Source organism: Hippoglossus hippoglossus, chromosome 1 (assembly GCF_009819705.1).
Source record: "Hippoglossus hippoglossus isolate fHipHip1 chromosome 1, fHipHip1.pri, whole genome shotgun sequence".
In the NCBI taxonomy this organism is placed as follows: Eukaryota; Metazoa; Chordata; class Actinopteri; order Pleuronectiformes; family Pleuronectidae; genus Hippoglossus; species Hippoglossus hippoglossus.
This window is the reverse complement of record NC_047151.1, coordinates 21931287-21949155: the sequence shown is the minus strand read 5'-3', so window position 1 is coordinate 21949155 and position 17869 is coordinate 21931287. Positions and strand designations below refer to the sequence as shown.

The 17869-nt window shown below is 41.4% G+C and overlaps 1 protein-coding gene across 8 annotated transcripts in view; it reads left to right on the top strand.

Annotated features, from left to right (window-relative positions):
• lrba (LPS responsive beige-like anchor protein) overlaps positions 1–17869 on the top strand; it is a 179758-nt gene that overhangs the window by 12962 nt on the left and 148927 nt on the right. For all 8 annotated transcript variants that reach the window (XM_034585812.1, XM_034585804.1, XM_034585874.1 and 5 more), the window contains exons 2-11: positions 7920–8151; positions 10065–10165; positions 11270–11365; positions 12062–12183; positions 12848–12974; positions 13725–13844; positions 14707–14853; positions 15104–15301; positions 16533–16666; positions 17542–17650. In XM_034585812.1, coding sequence (XP_034441703.1) covers positions 7920–8151; positions 10065–10165; positions 11270–11365; positions 12062–12183; positions 12848–12974; positions 13725–13844; positions 14707–14853; positions 15104–15301; positions 16533–16666; positions 17542–17650 — 1386 coding nt within the window. The remainder of the gene's footprint in view (positions 1–7919; positions 8152–10064; positions 10166–11269; positions 11366–12061; positions 12184–12847; positions 12975–13724; positions 13845–14706; positions 14854–15103; positions 15302–16532; positions 16667–17541; positions 17651–17869) is intronic.

The following is a 17869-nucleotide window of genomic DNA, read 5'->3' as shown; positions in this document are numbered from 1 at the left end:
GCGCTCCTTGTAAGTTCCCGTTTCCCTGAGCTGTGAAGTCGTTGATCTGACTTTGAGTCGTAATATGGAGAAAACACGGATGTTGTAAACAAAATGTGTCGTAATCATGTATTAAGAGTGTTTAAACAACACTTTGACATCTTTTTGCATTTTTGCATAATAACGAAGCACAAATAAAGAAGATTAAGTTTGGCAGATGATTTTAAACGTGTGCACATTAAAACGTTAAAAAAGTTTTCTTGATGTGGTTTATGTCAGCAACTCGTGTTCCAACATTTCCAGTGACTTTCTGATTCAGATTATTCCGACATTATGTAAATGCACGATAATTTCTAGTGCACGTACTTCTGTTTGCTCATGTGCAATGATGAAAGCATGTCAAACTTCTGCTATGAAACTAATTCCTCTTCCTTCTCTTGGGTTAATTCCTGCTCCTGTTTAGGGCAGTGCATTTGAGTTTAATGAGAAATTACAAAGCTGTGTTTTGAAGGATGGCAGCATCATAAGTAGGGAGCTTAAACAGGCATTCTGACACATTTGGAATTTCACATCACCTTCCACTGTCAGCGAATGAAACAGAAGGACGGAACAGCATGGCTATAGAATGATGGATGGCATCATAATCTATGCAATCTAAATCCCTTCTCTCCCGTTTGGATTGAAATATGTTGCATGTGCTAATTCTGTAGTTGCTTTTCTTTTTCTGGTTCTGGATCTTGGTTTCTCCCATCACACAGTGCAGATGGCGTAATGCAGGAGACATGTTTTTGCGATTGCCTGAAAGAATTCTACTTAATGTTATCAGCTGTAATCAGGCCAGTCTTTGCTGCATGTTATTCCAAACCTGTGTTTTCTGGCCAATGACGGAAGGAAGGAAGTTATGTGTTGATCAGACTGCTGCCTAAGCACTCTCATGTTAAATGTAGTGTAAAAAACGGCTGCCGGCCGAGATTGGCAGGTTATCCTTCTGAAGATATTCTTAGAAATACAGCTATTTAAATATCTCCGTCCCCCCGCTGTACCTCTCTGTCACGTCTTTGTGTGATATTTTAAGGGAGGAAGCAACGTGGCACTGATGAGAGAAAACGTACAGTAATGAGTAAAAACCAGTGATAATTAAGAAATCAGAGCTGAATAATCATCACATTAATCCCAATTTTACAGAACCCTCAAATGCAAAACAAAATTATTACTATTTGGTGGCTTTATAAAATATTCATAAAGTGGATTTGGAATAAACACTTGTATATGAAGTGAGGGAGTCGGATAAAAAGGCTCCAATGAGCTGTGTTCATTGAACCTATGTTTTCCACCACTGCATGAATAATTGTCACCACTTTACCTTCTACTCCCTCTTTGACAAATGTAGAGTGCCAGGCTCATGGAAGTGGGGAGGATGTTTTCAGAATATTTTTTGAACATAAAAATACAATAACCACACCGCAGTAAAACAGTAGTAATTCATACTTATTTATTTCTGCCATTTGTTTATGTATTAGATGTATAGAATTGTAGGGACTGGGTGAGTTGTGAGAGCAGTAGAGAGCAGGACTGTCAGTATTCAATGAAATTATGATAACAAATATTTATACGTCTAATACCTGTATGGAAATGGACGGAGCCCTCTGTCTGTATTCATTTGTTTCATCTGTTTCCTGTGTATCAGTAAGATTTCAGATGAAGTGCACAAAGTACCACCAGATATAGGAGGCAGTGTTGCCAATAGTCAAATTGAGACAACCATAGGACAAGGAAGACATTTCAACAATGGCAGAAATATCTTTTAGGAGAGACTTTGCAGGTGGGTAAGAAGCCACAGGCGACCTCACTTTATAATGGACTATAATCAATAGTGAGTGATTCTGGATACAGCCTTGGTGAAGGCCGTAAGTTGGTCCAAGAAAGATCCATCTGTCGGATTCTTCGTTGTCGTTGAACGAAAGGTTGGATTTTAGGAGGAGCTTTCAAAATGGGACAGCCCCTGAAGGATGTGGCCCCTGAATTGGGGCACCGCTAGACTCTAGAAAACACATTTGTGTCAAATAACATTAACAAGGATTCCGTTCAATTTAAGTGTCCCAGTAAGACCTTGCCTTTTACCTCAGCTCTTCCTACTGTAAAATATCAAAATGGTAAGTAAGTGAGGGAATATTAAAAGGCGATAATACAGGATTTGTTAATATACTCGCCATGAGGCAGAGGCTCAGGAGATGTCTCATGGTCACCCTCATATTTCCAGCATTGCATCTGGCATATTTGCAGTCTAATTGCTGGTGCCACTTGTTCTACTTGTTATTTTTGTAAACGCATTTTTTTTATAGTGTTCAAATCTTTTTTTGAATGCAGTATAAGCCCCTTCAAGTAAAGTGCCTCATATTTCACTCCGTCCCTTCACCTTCTCAATCAGAGGCTCATTCCACCGTATCACTGCCAGCACCGCAGGGATTGACAGATTATTTGCTTGACCGACCTATCTGCTGGGGCCACTTCAACATCTCACGTCAGCGTGCTGGAAATGTGAGGGTTCATCAGCAGGGGAGAGTCGCTGGATTATGAAATGTTGTCATATCAAGAATCATGTTTTGGTTTGCTGCGATGGATGTTTCGTTTTGGGTGTTGCGGACCCTTGTGGATGAATAAGCTAAACTGCTTTGGTTTGACATGATGGCTTGTTAAGAGCTGCAGTTAAGAGAGCTGCTGAAGAACTAGGCCAGTGGTGTGTGCTCAAAGCAGGGTTACTCAGGCAGCCCATTTGTTGGACTGTTTTTTCTGACTTGATTTATATTAAAGGGGATTGGAAACCACAGTCAAGCTGGGTTGTAATTACAATCAAGAGGGTATTCAAATTCCTCTCAGGCCAATTGAACCAGGCCATATTACAACACACCGGGTTTCAGAGAAATTCCAGCTCTACAATGGAATCAATCAAACATTAGATATTTCAAAGTCTTGTCCCACGGCTTAAACATCCAAACTGTCAGATGATATCACATGATGTACGTCATGTATGTTGATTGTCCAGAGCAATTCAATCTTCGACGCAAGTCGTCTGACAAAACTGGAGACTTGCAAGACGTGAGCACAAATTTGTCACGGCCATTTTTCTATTGTCTGTCTCTGCTGTCGTCTCATTCAGGCAAATTACTCCATACTCAAATGATTTTACTCACAGAATTAATTGCAGGTTCATTAGAGGGAGAACCAAAAGATGAACATCAACATGGACACACACACACACACACACACACACACACACACACACACACACACACACACACACACACACACACACACACACACACACACACACACACACACACAATGGATAGATGGGCTCAACACCCAGCAGCCATGGCTTGACAGCATCAGTGTTTCTGCCTATTCATTTCAGCTGAGTAATATCCTCACCCTTTGGTACAAAATGGCCATAATTTGTGGCTCTCTCTCATCTTTCTGCTTCACATGTCTCTCTAATGATTCTGACGCCTGTTTTGTTCAGCTCAGACCTTAAATTACTCTGCTTTTTAAGTAAATCACTTGTTCTCAGCTTCTTGCTCACTGGTTTAAAATGTTGATCATGAGGAATATCCACCGTTGAGTTGTTTTGTCTTTTAGTGGGAGGGACTACCACTCAGTTGATCGCACACAGAGACCTTTAATCACCACTTGTGGCTGCAGAGGGCGCTACAAGTTATATACTGTCTATACGGTCTGTTCCATGCTAGCTGCTCTGTGATATGTTTCTCCAGCACAACAGTGCGATGATGTGGACACTGACATCAGCAAGTTAGCATAGTCACAATGACAATGTCAAGATGCTATTGTTTAGCAGGTATCTAATATACTATCTACAGAATCTATGTTAGCATGCTCAACACAACATACAGCTGAAGTCCATCAGACTCAGTTGTCAAGACACTTTACAAAACCACTAATGTCAACTTGATGCTGGCACATTTAGAATAGATATTGAGATCAAACCAGTTTTGGACGGGCTTCACTGCATCTTTTTTTCAGGGTTACAACTTCTCCACATTCCATTTTTGCTTTAAATTGACTTTCTTTCCCATTGCTTTTAAAATGTTTGCTCAGTTTATCATGTCAGACATTGTTGACATTGGATTTTAAGTCTGACCTTTCCTAAGAATCCTAATGTCATCCTTGCTCCAGCTATCAAGTAAGCTGAAATGCATGTTTAGCTGTGGTGTGCCATTTATCCCCATCGTCCTATGTTGTTCTCTGTGGGGACCATAGAGGCTTGTTGGGGCTTTGTGTTACGGCCCAGTAGCTGCTTGGCTGCTCAGGCATGATTAATTCAGGCAGGCCTCAGGGGAGAACAGCCAGGCTAGGTTACCCAGCCAGGGATCTGGTGTCTAGCTGCCATAAAGACACTGGCTTTATGGCGGCTTTAGCTGCGGAGCTATCATTGGCTGTAGCTGAGGCCGGAGCTGGCAGCCTTCCACACCTGTTTCCAAAATAGAGCAATGTAGATGATTGAAATGAACAATCTAAGAAAATGACATATTGCAAACCGTGCCATGCATCATTAGACACAATGAAAATTCGAACACAGCTATAGGAAAGTGCGTTTTTATTTTTAATCTACATCAATGTTCAAGTATTACTGTTGATTAATGGCTGCATAATTCAATCTGTTTTAGGGCTACTGATCATGTATTACTATTTTGTACCCAGCACCAGCTGCTGTGCAGTTTTAAAGCAGTAGCAGCTCTATACTTTACCTTTGGTGAAGGTGGTTAGCACTTTATTCTTTATGCCATGAGACAGTGAATAGTAAATTTGACTTTTGACTTTGACATTTACCTTTGTCCAAAAGCTGATTCAACTTATATTAATCATCCATTTCTTGGCTCTTCAGATTCTACCCAAGACACTTGTCAGGTTAAACATTCACCTCAAATAACAAAATCCAAAACTCTTAGCGGACTCGTTAAAAAAAGGTGAAATACACACTATAGTTTTTGTCACACAGATTTTTGCAATTCACAGCTCTATATTTGTCTTTTAAGCTGTTTTCAGAACATTGGGTCTGAAATCCAAAATAACAACAACCCAGAAGTTGCTAATTGATTTCTCTTGATCGATTTATCAGTTCGCCCAATTATAGCAGCTCTGTTCCACACAAGTCCCACATCAGGTCCAAACTCGATCTTATGATCTTCACATGTGTGCCAACCTGCCAGGTGCATGTCACTACAGTGTGGCACTCTGTCTCCATCTCCTCCACATTTGTTCTCGGTCCCCTCGGTCAACTGTCTGATGGATTGATGACTCATGTGCGGTGTCAGACTCATAAATCAACTGTTACTGTGGTAAAGTGGCACCCGACATCCATTACTGGCAGACCTTGCTGCAATCGAGGGGGCTTCCACTCAGAAGTCGGCGCACTTCACTTTGTAGACAGTCGTGGGATTTGTCAACGACTTGCTGAGTGACAAAAAGGAAAGGAGACAGGTTGCCAGTGGGGCATTAGCAGCATGCATGTGTTAGTAGAACTGTTGTACTTTGAGACTGACTTGTTGCCCTACAGGTGGCTACGGGACATTTTCCCTGAAACTATTTTCTTCATTGGAATCCTTTTTGTTAAAGTATCTTTTTAAATGTACTGTGGATATCTTTTTGCTCTTTACAAAACTCAAAAACCTATTTTTTCAACCTATCCTCTTCTACTAATGCGGATAGTTCGTTTAGTTTTAATACTGTATCTGTGCCGCAGGTTTTTGTCCTCACTCCCCAAAAACAACAGATAATTAAAGTTTTATTTGTTATTTGTAATTCGTAGCATTGACATATAAAAAAATGCTAAGAGCTGTCATAGCTACTTTCTGTTATATAAATCTGTTCTGTGAGTTATCCAGAAGAGTGTGGACATTGTTTTTGGAAAAGTGTGGCTGGTTAAAATGACTGAACATTCACATTTCTGATATGAAAACTTATACAGAATAAGCAAAGCAGGAAAGATGTAAATTTATGTAAATATTTTATGAAAGATTAGTGTTCATTTTCTCAGTTCAAGTCCTATATTTGGTTGTATTTGTGTTCTTTTTTTTGTATTTATTTACGTATAGTAAAATGTATGGTTGAACTGTAAAATATTAAACCTTATTTACATTTCTTTGTCATGCAGGTTCTATGACATCTTAAAATTAAAAAAAACGTTACATTTATAGACTAAACAATTGATTAACTGATACAAATACCAGACTAAGTGATAATATTGTTCTAAGATAGTAAACAGTGTTATTGTCACATGAATAATGTGCTAAATATGATTGTTAAATACATTTTGGCCCTTGACTATAAGATACCCTTGCATTCATATTAAAAACAAGACTCTATCGAGGTGACGGATAAAGGAAATGGGACGTGTGTATTCTGTGATTGTGAGAAGAGGTGATGGATAGTATACGATCACTTTAATGTTCATACTCGACATGATAGAATAAAAAGATATCTATGAGATGAGGTTAAAGGGACAATAGGTGAGCTGTGTGTGTCAGTGTTATCTTCACCGCATCCCTTTGTCTTTAAGGATGTTGCAGCCGCAGCGTTACTCTCCCCCCCCCCCCCAATCTCATATCTTGTACTCAACACTCTCACCCACAGTGTTAATCCCACCTCAGTCATTTTAATGGGACAGATTTCATTCCCAGGACCAGATCATATTGTTTCCACACACAGCTCTTCTAATGGTCGAGTACGACTATCACGCTTTTATTTTTTTTTAGTCCTTGTTCCTATACATGACGGCGTCACTCACATTATTAATATGACATCAGCATTGTTATTTTCCTTATCTTTTCCTATTAGGCAGGGTTCAATACTAAAAATGTCATCACAACTATTAACAAGTGACAAATTATGACATTTATGGCTCACACAATTTATTTCCACACACAAAGGACATTACTCCTTTGTAATATCACAGACATTCTACCTCACTGCCCCCGAAACAAGCTGGAGATCTGTGCTGAAACATTTTATTTCAAAATACATGCTCTGAATGAAAATATATAAATTTGGATCAGACAATATATTATTATCAGATACATTTTTTACTCTTTTATTTGTTTCTCCATCGACCCCCAAAAAATCCATATCAGTCTGGCGCCTGTAGCTATGATTGTTGGATATAAATAAATAATAAATATTATTATTTCTTATATCTAAACAAGGTTACCAAGTGCTATCTGTTAAAAGCTTTTTAAAAATCCGGCATTAAAAGGCTTTTCTGTAGATCTTCTGATGAGGTTTACATCATTCTGGATGTTTCACTGTATATATTCTCTGTAAGTAAAACTGAATTATAACTCAGGTCTGTGTCTGCCAGGCTGTGTCAGCTGCCATTAGTATTCCACAGCCTCCTTCAGGAACAAAAGACCCTTAAATCCACTGTTTGAATCTGTCTGAATGTCCGACTTCGTTTCCCTGACATGGCTCCTTGTTTGATATTTTCTGCTCTGGGTGACTTATCACAGTGTCTGGAGGCTGGAGCTGTAAACAGCCCAGTGAACTGACAGACAAACAGACAAACAGACAAACAGACACACAGATAGACTGACAGGGACCTGTGTTTCTCCCGTGACCTTTAATCCAGTTGGCCAGCAGTGGATCTGATGCATGATTAATCATCTGTTTAGTGTGTGCAGTGCAGTGCAGTGCACACACAAAGTAATGTGATGCACATCAGGCTGTTTTTGAAGCTCTTGGTTTTGTGTTGCTGGTGATTTGAAGAGGAATTCATTGCACTTTTTTAGTTTTTCATAGTTGTTTATTGCTCTGTTCTATTTTCCCGATGACGGACCGACTGACACTGTACACCCTCTACCCTCCCCTCCCTCCCTCCCTCCCTCCCTCCCTCCCACATTCCCTTACCTCCCTTTGTATCTGTCCTCCAGCTGGTCGGCGGCCAGTTTGACCTGGAGATGAACTTCATCATCCAGGAGCCGGACAGCATCCTGTGCATGGTGGAGCTGCTGGATAAGTGTGAGCCCACCTGTCAGGCTGAGGTCTGGAGCATCTTCACTGCCATCCTCAAGAAGAGCGTCCGCAACTTGCAGGCGTGCACCGATGTGGGGCTCATCCAGCAGGTGCTCCAGCGTATATCCACCACAGACAGCATGATCGCAGGTACTGACGACCGTAACCCGTAGACAAAGTGTTGTCTATCTTCTCAAAACTGAAAAAAAAGGCATCGCCTCCAGGATCCCAGACCACCAGTTCTAGAGTTTTAGATCAGAGCTGCTGGGCATCGCTGCCAAAAATCTCGGGATTTGCAAACTCTGACATGTGTGATCTTTGAAAAGTCGGGGCTAACTCAACTCTGAAATAACAGACTGCAATAGGAGAGCAGGTGTATGTCCACTAAGTTTCACAACTAGAAATCTCCCCTTTAAAACCTCAAGTTTCAACGTTTAAGAACTTTTTTTTTCTAATGTACGTGCAGCAGTTTTCAGATCAGCATTTACAAGGTGCCAAACCTGGGAAGCAAATGGATGCCCTTGGAGTGACACATTTAAAGTTCAAATTTTAAAGTGTGGTGGTGATTTGAAGAAGGAAAACACAAAAAATACAAAATAATGTTTGCAGAGATCTGAATTTCTTTCAGCCTATCAAAATATTATGCAAGGCTTACTTTCAATCAGATCTCAAGTTTCAACCTATCAAAAAGCCTCCTTTTTTCATTTTTGCCATATTAACCAACTTGAACAAAAATGTCCGTCAAACTTTAGATTTTGCTAGTTTGTGTCGCAGTAGAAAAACAACATCCATCCTCCGATCCCCTGTGACACCAATCACTGCTGAACTCATTCCATCCTTATCACCTCCAGAAGAGAAGTTTCTCTGGGCCTTAGCTTTGACCTCTGTGGAGGGGCAACACTCAAAAACATGAATTCCAACTTCATGAATCATTGAGTATCATAAAACAACTAACACAACAATTCCCCCACCCCCACTCTTCTTTTAATACAGTTACCTCATGGTTTCATCCTCCATTGTTGGAGACGCTGTGCTGCGTTACACCGAGCTAGGGCGCAATCATCCTGTACAGTCTCCCCCGAGTGTCGGTCTAGTCTGTCGGCCATCTGCAAATTAGTTCGAATTAATCCTACAGTGTTCGACTCACTGAACTTTAGCCAGTGAGAACAGCGCTGGCCTGGAGGGTTTGCGCAGTGGTGCAGGGATGATACAGCCCAGCAGTAACTAGGCAGCTGAAAGTAATGGTTATAGTTATATTCACCACACTTCTCTGCTATACTGCTCATAAGCATGTAACATTTTGTATTGATTGACATTTAGAGGTTTCAAATTTTATATATACGCTCTTTTAATTGTTTCATCATAATAAATGTCCTTCCTGTTGTCTCTTCCTCTCTCCACTATTTGGACAGTTGAATCAAGGGCACTGCATGCACTAGTCAAAGATCTGTCACATTATGCCTCATCATTAGTCAGAAGTAACTCATAAATGAAGCTGCCCTGCAGAGTGTGTCCTCTGGTTTACTGCACAGGCTGCACAAACACAATCATTCTGCATGATCACAAAATGCAGAAACACAATGTTACACTGCAGAAAGAAACACCAAGTACATAAAACACTCTTCCTTGCAGTAGAGAAGATTCCCGTAGGTAATGCAATATGTTGCAGTGTTAAAAATTGTGCAGCTTTTCCCTTTCAGACAAGAGTAAGAATACATTTTGTAAAGAATTAAAACCACCGGCTGCTCTTTAACACTTTTAAAAACTGGATTTTCACTGGAGGGAGACTTTAAATACTTTCTGGTAGCTGTGCAGTATTTAAGGTTATAAAATGCATCAAAAGACTTTATAATAATTATGAGGTAGTAGTGTTTTCCTTTTAGTAACACATGAATGCTAAAATCAGGTACTGACACATGGATGATCTTGTCTCTCCAGTTTTTGCGCAAACTGCAGTTGCGTCTATTCACTTTGAGAGATTATTGTATTCTCTCGATCTGTCTGTTAAACCCTGCATGTTTCTGTGTGTAATCCCCGCCCTCTGCTGTGTGTCCGTCTTGCAGACCTCCTTGTGGACATGTTGGGCGTCCTCGCCAGCTACAGCATCACGGTGAAAGAGCTGAAGCTTTTCTTCAGCAAGCTGCAGGGGCAGGAAGGCCAGTGGGTGAGTCAGAGTCATGCCACGGCGATCTGTCTTGGTCATCTGGGACTTGCATGAGGAATGTGCAAGCGACACTTCGGCTGCTGCCATCCCACACGACACGATAAATCACGTGAAGCCAGACTTCTACTCTGAAGCAGCACCACATTATTGACATTAGGTGGGATCGTGAGATTACACGTTATTCAGCACGTATTTACTCCAACAGTCACACAGCGTGAGCCAAAATAAAGATATTTGCACAATGTGGAACAAGACAATACGCTGCCTGGGCTGAGTGCAGCTGTAACAGAATAACCTCACTGAACTCGGGACGTATGATGCGTTTGCAGAAGCTTTATCCAGGCAGAGCAGTGGCACAGGAGGGGGAGAGATGAAGTGAGGATGAGAGGGAGAGTTGCCCATTGATCACTGACACTAATCAAGTTGTCAAGGAAATAGGGCAGTTTGATTTGATGCTTCTAAATTTCACCTCCCTCTCCCCTTTTTTTTAAAATTTTTTTTAAGCAAATCTTGCCACTGCTCTGCTTTTTCGTTTTATGGAAACAAAAATGTCGGGGTGGATGGGTTTAGAGCAAAGGTGTTATAAACACCATTTCTACTATAATAAATATAATGACCTCATTGAAAATTGTTTGAATATAAACAAAAATAGGAATTTATTTATCACTCACATCGATTCAACTCCAGTGATCAAATGTCTGTGTGTTAGAGCAGCATATTTTAAATGCAGGATACTATGTTTGTATAATGAGATCAATGAGACTGAGTCAAATCTCCTGCTCCGTGAATCTCTTTGGATGTCAAAGTCTGAGTCTAAGAGATAAATTTAGAACGATCTGAAACAGAGCCTTACTCGCGTCTAATCATTTGTGGCTTCAAGTGTGTAACTGGGTTTTAATATGTTGGTGTGTGGCTGTTTTGACATTAATATCACATTATCAGTTGCCTAAAATGGTGTGTGTGTGTGTGTGTGTGTGTGTGTGTGTGTGTGTGTGTGTGTGTGTGTGTGTGTGTGTGTGTGTGTGTGTGTGTGTGTGTGTGTGTGTGTGTGTGTGTGTGTGTGTGTGTGTGTGTGTGTGTGTGTGTGGTTTTGTTTTACCTCAGCCTCGTCACGCAGTGAAGCTTCTGTCAGTGCTGAAGTACATGGCTCACAGAAACGGTCCCGACTCCTTCTTCAGCTTTCCAGGAAAGAATGCAGCTGTGAGTACAAAAACCACCATGTACACCCTCCATAGTGTTTTAAATGTTCCATTAAATCTCCTGAATTTCTTTAATAATACATGGTTTCCTCCATTGAGCCAGACACTCACTGACCCACACAAGTTTTGTCTTGTATTTTCACTCATAGTCTGAAAGTGCAGCTCCTCAAAGGCTGTTGTACTGTTTCTGAAATGTTAAGTGTGTAGAAATGGAGATGTGTGTAATACTCTTTATATACAGGCTATGGTCTCATACCATGCTCTTCCTGATGAAACTCTATGCCCTCTTTAAGCATGAAGTGTGTCTGACTAAATTACTCATGTTGAGGCAGCTTTGGACTTTTCAAATCGTGCTGTGAAGGTTTTGCCTTCACCTTTCCTGCTCATTAGTTCATTCAAAACCATCTTGTTCCTTGTCATCAGTGCCATGGGAACTGGCTCTCATGGCTCTCCTCTACTTTTCATCTAGCAGATGCAAAATGTGCAAATTCAAATAACACACAACCTTACGTAAGGTCTCTTTAGGAGGATGACACATAACAAATGCTATTGGATGAAAGAGTAAAATACATATTTCAGAGTCAGAGATTATCTTAGTAGTTTTCTTTTCCATGTTTGCTTCATATTTGTTTGTCTAAACTATTTGTGTACATAACTTTAACATGTATATCTCATGCTGTTTTCTTCTGTCACACAGGCCATAGCTCTGCCTCCCATCGCAAAATGGCCGTACCAGAATGGGTTCACATTCCACACGTGGCTCCGCATGGATCCTCTCAACAACATCAACGTAGACAAAGACAAGCCTTACCTCTACTGGTGGGTAACACAGGAGCAGTGTAATTTACCAGTGAACCTCAGCGTATATTTTGACATTTAACTCGTAAAGTTCCAGTTCAATCATTACAAAGGGGAGGGGAGGTGGTGTTTAACATTAAGTGTTAACATCCCCATCACAATGTATCTGAAATGTATCTGAAGCCCGAAGACGTGCAGCATTAATCCTCACAGATGAAAAATGGTTGTGCTTTGCCCTCCATCTTTCACGTCTCCCCCATCCTTTGCTTTCCTCTCTGGAGGAGCCAGTAAATCAAGCCTTCTGATCAACTTATCTTCAACCAAAAATTAATTTCTGTCAAAAATCTAATTTACACAACGGGGATCTGTTTGGGCGTCTGTGAAAACGATAGCCGAGCCGGGCAGCCGACGAGCTGCTTGAGAGAATCCGTAATAAAAGCTTGTCTTCAGCCCCGTGCCCTTTTTAAAAAGAGATTAATTCACTAAATCACTTGCAGGAGCCCCGTCTCGCCACGACACAGAGAGCGATGGCAAGAGTCTGTGAAGTTGAGAAATTATTGTTTGCCATGTTTATCCTTTTGAGATGCTTTTTAAAGTGTTTATATGATATATTGGGACACCATAATCCATGCTGGCCTTGAATGCTAAAGCCGTGTGTTTGTACCTTCCCTTCATTTCTTTTCAGTTTCCGCACCAGTAAAGGACTGGGTTACTCTGCGCACTTTGTGGGCGGCTGTTTGATAGTGACCTCATTAAAAACCAAGGGGAAAGGATTCCAGCACTGTGTAAAATACGACTTCAAACCACAGAAGGTACGAAAAGGAACAAAGACAAGGCAGAGTGCAAGCATAGAGTCATTGTCACCAGAAGACAAAGCCTGGAAATGTCTCTGTAAATATACCACTGAAATCTGTATGTAAGCACACACATAATCAGTCATATGTATACACACACACACATACAGAGACACAGACACCCACGTGCACCACACAATAAATCCAGACCTTGCTCTAAGAAAGAACTGTCACATCTCACCTGACTCTGGGGAAAAGTAAAAGTAGACGAAGGAGGAATGAGGGCGATGGGAGATACTACTAATACTTTTAGTCCCTTCCAGGCACACATACACACACTCGCACCACAGACTCACACACACACACACTGAAGATCATTACAGGCAGAGAGAGCCTTTGCCTGTGGAAAATTTAAAAACTGTCTCCTGCCTCCCCTGGGCACGAAGGCACCAACTTACCTCAACAAACCTCACGAGGACACAGAGAGCTCGTTTTAGTTGATTTTTTTTTTCACTCCATTTTTAATGCATTCTCTTCCATGTCCACGGGTAACCACAGTAACCAATTTCATGGTGGTAACAGTAGTCACCTATTTCACTGTTGAGGAGAAAAGTAGAATCCAGTATAGGCAGGACTGCAACTGATTCGTGAAACTGGCTGGATTCAGGGTAATTGAGTAGCTTGTGATGAAATCCTGAATTATTGTTGTGTATGTGTGTGTGGTTGTAGCAGTTTCCTGTGTGAGAAGATGCTTCTTGTTGTTTGCAGTGGTACATGGTGACTCTTGTTTACATCTACAACCGCTGGAAAAACAGTGAACTCAGCTGCTACGTGAACGGAGAACTGGCTTCCTTTGGAGACATCGCCTGGTTCGTCAACACCAGTGACGTGAGTATCAACACATGTTTCTTATTGTACTGTTTGATTTCTATCATGGCTCAGGTGCAGTGTTTCATCTGCTTGCTTTTTATTATCAGATGTATTATTTTAATCATGTTCATGTGTGTTAATCCAGAGTTTGTTGTACAGTTAGTTTTGAAGCTATGCACAGTGCAAGTGAATTATCCATAAATATTTGTAATTATATGAGAGGTCATTTTATTTCAGGCTGCCTTGTAAAATCTGAGTAGGGACAACAGATGGAAATTAGCCGATACCGCTAACTCTCATTTACAGTATTATTTACAGTCTGTTAATAAGCATTTTGCCTATCAAACAAATAAATAGAAGAACCTTTCGAGAGCGATCACCTCTCCCAAGTTGACTTTTCACTCATAGACACGTGTGTTTTTGCGCTGTTCTGTCCCACGACTCCGTATACAGCCTGCACGTCTCCCACATCACCATATGAGCCCTCTCACAGTCCCCAGGATTGTTTTCTGTCATGCTGAGATATGAGGTCCTTAAATCAAATTTTGCTCTGGACTGAAAATGCCTCCACAGTGGTAGCGTAATCCTCTAGATGTGTCAGTATGTCAGAAATCTAATTAGCTCCCTGATTGAGACGTGGCCTCATCGTTCTCAACACTTCTGCTTATGCCTCCCTCCCCGTAATGCGGAGAAGATGGACCGTTATCATGTTAGCTACACTGCGCTCGTAGTTTGAGGCTGTGTTGCCATTTATAGCTGGTGTTATCATGAATGTGCCTCTTCCCTCTGTTCTTTCCTGCTATTTTTGGGCTTGTTTGTCCTTATTTTCTGTCTTTCTTCTGTCCCTTCCCTCCCTCCTTCGACATCTCCCCCACTGCAGACATTTGACAAGTGTTTCCTGGGATCGTCGGAGACGGCAGATGCCAACCGTGTGTTCTGTGGACAGATGGGGGCAGTTTACCTGTTTGGAGAGGCTCTCAGTGCTGCTCAGATCCTGGCCATTTATCAGCTGGGGCCCGGCTACCAGGTTGGAAAGCACAACACCTGATATGTATCATCTAACAAAAAATTCCACACAATCAAATGAAGTATGAATTATAATTTTTTGCAGTTGAAATCTGGAATGGCTTTGATACTCTTGCCTGTATCTTTTTTTAATATGTTGTAACATTGTTACAGAGACATTAACTGACACATTTTCTGTCGTGGCAGAGAAGTGGCAAAGAAACAATTTCCGCTAAATCTTCCTTTCTCCCCTTTCATATCCTTCTGCCCAGGGCACATTCAAATACAAGGCCGAGAGCGACCTGCTGTTTGCGGAGCATCATAAGACCTTACTGTACGACGGCAAGCTGTCCTCTAGTATTGCCTTCACGTACAACCCTCGCGCCACAGATGCTCAGCTCTGCCTCGAGTCCTCCCCCAAGGACAACGCCTCCATTTTCGTCCATTCGCCCCACGCACTCATGCTGCAGGTAAGACGCCTTTTATCTTTTGTCATTGATTTTAATTAATGTTGTATTGTTTAATTGGTTGTCTTTTGATTTTCAGGTGAATTAAGAGGTTGTATAAATAAAGTTACTATTGAACACAACACTTTGCTGATATAGCATGTAGCCATCCCTCTTGGATTAGTGTTGATATTGCTAAGCCACAATGCTGCACCGACATTAAAGCAATCGATGCAGATTCATTCAGCACCTGGATGCCCGCTCCTCCCCCCCCCCGCTGGGCCATATGTGCCACTCTTTACTCTTTCTTTCTCTCTCTATGATAATGAAAGTGGCCCAGTTGGCATCTTTTCATTTTAATAGCCTAACGAGGGCAGAGGTGCAAATGTGTCGAGGCTGCCGAACTCCTGCAGCTGTTGAGAAACGCCGTCCCCAGTGCTCTAATTGTGGAATTAACTTTCTCTCCTATCAGGATTTTTCTTACATACACGTGAAGAGGTGAAGCTTGCGATGCGCTGCTGAGACATACATGAACTCATGCCACACCAACACACAACATTATTTCTTCACTCACTCTGAGTTTTCTTTTCTCAAGCTTTAATTGAGTTTTCTCTCATGCCCTCTCATCAAAGAGAATGCTTTGTTTCCTTTGTGATGGAGGCTCTTGCTGCCACAGACACACACACACAAACATACACACAGTGTGAAATATGAACGACTGTGACCTATATTTTCAACTTTGCTATACACGCTTCAAAAATTCCAATCCTATAGAACTGGAGAACTTTGGACAAGCCACCGTGTCTGTCACAACACAAAACCACTGACACAAGTAAATGCACCAGACACAGAATAACTAAGGTCATTTATTCCACATCTTCAGTATTATATATACTGACGGTCAGTGGCCGGAGGCCTAATGTTTTTGGGTTGTACATTCGTCCCATTCTTGGGTGAATTGATTAGAATTGAATAGTTTTCACCCCCTCAAATATGTGCATTTCAAAACTGAATTCATTATGGAAGCAATGTTTCCAATGGAAAAACCATGGTTACAGTTTCAACTGCATTATAATGGTCATATGTTTGTAGTTTGTAGTACAAGTCCTTCACATTTTCCCACCATCTGACTATGTGACTACTTTAAAGTGATATCAGCACATAGAGTTGATTCAATGCACATCACTCAGTGACTCATGCACAGATACAGGTCATGTACATGTTAAATGTGACTACGTGTGTTTGGGTTTTGTAGGACGTGAAGGCTGTGGTGACTCACTCAGTCCAGAGTGGCATCCACTCAATCGGAGGCGTGCAGGTCCTCTTCCCTCTGTTTGCACAGCTGGATAATCGCCAGCCCTCCAGCCATGAGCTGGACACCTCTGTCGGGTAAAAACACACACACACACACACACACACGCACATGCACATTTACTTGCACACGTATGTTAACAAATGTTTAGTTCTGCATTTTGTTTTGTGCATTTCCATATTTTTACTTAGAGATAACTAGAGACAACTCATTTAGATTTTTGGGATTATTATTTATCTTGCAAGAAATTGAAGTGTTGATTTATACTATACTATACTATATATACTAAATAACTGAAAATGAAAGCATTTACAGGTGCTGTAGACACTATTTACTTTATTTTGAGATGATCACACACAGATCATTAAAGGTAATCAGGCAAATCATTTGATATTTTACTGATCTAAAGTAAGCTGTGTTACGTTGAGCTGAAACTAAGGGTCACAATATCGGTACACTGTGATTCTCAAACAATCCACGCAATTTACCATTTAAAACATTTTCTGTGTCCCAACCTTCCGGCCCGTCACCGCAGGGTTTACAGACTGTGTCACAGCAATTTGTTTTTGCCACATTTAAAGGCTCCACTGTCAAAACAGAGGCCTGCAGTTAGCGCTACAAAGTGGTTGGAAATTTCGTTTTACATTTTAAACTTTTGACTTAACGCCGGGCGTGAAAGCTGTGAGGCCCCTCGTACTTCCAAAGTGCTGTGTTGTTGTGTCTGCTGCCCTCAAGGTGATGCTAACTAGAATCTGTTCTCCCAGCACAATGGGGACACGACACCCTCATTCAGTCACATTTCATGTAGGATATGCCCTTCACAGTCAGGGCTTTGTCAGCAGCATACATAGATTATTGTCACTGTCTAACTCTCAGTCTCCCCCTCTCTTTGTCTGTCTGTCTGTCTGTCTGTCTGTCTGTCTGTCTGTCTGTCTGTCTGTCTCTGTCACAGCTGCACTTTGCTGTCCTTTGTGATGGAGCTCTTGAAGAACTCGGTGGCTATGCAAGAGCAGGTCCTGGCCTGCAAAGGCTTCCTCGTGATTGGCTACACTTTGGAGAAGGTGAGACAAACACCATTAGGCTCAGCTGACGAAGAGATACACAGGAGAGCCATCACTCTGGACCAGTAGCTGCACACATAATGAACCCAGCAGCAGTAATAAGGCTGATCTTGATTCTCAAAGCGCCACACACACACACACACACACACACACACACACACACACACACACACACACACACACACACACACACACACACACACACACACACACACACAC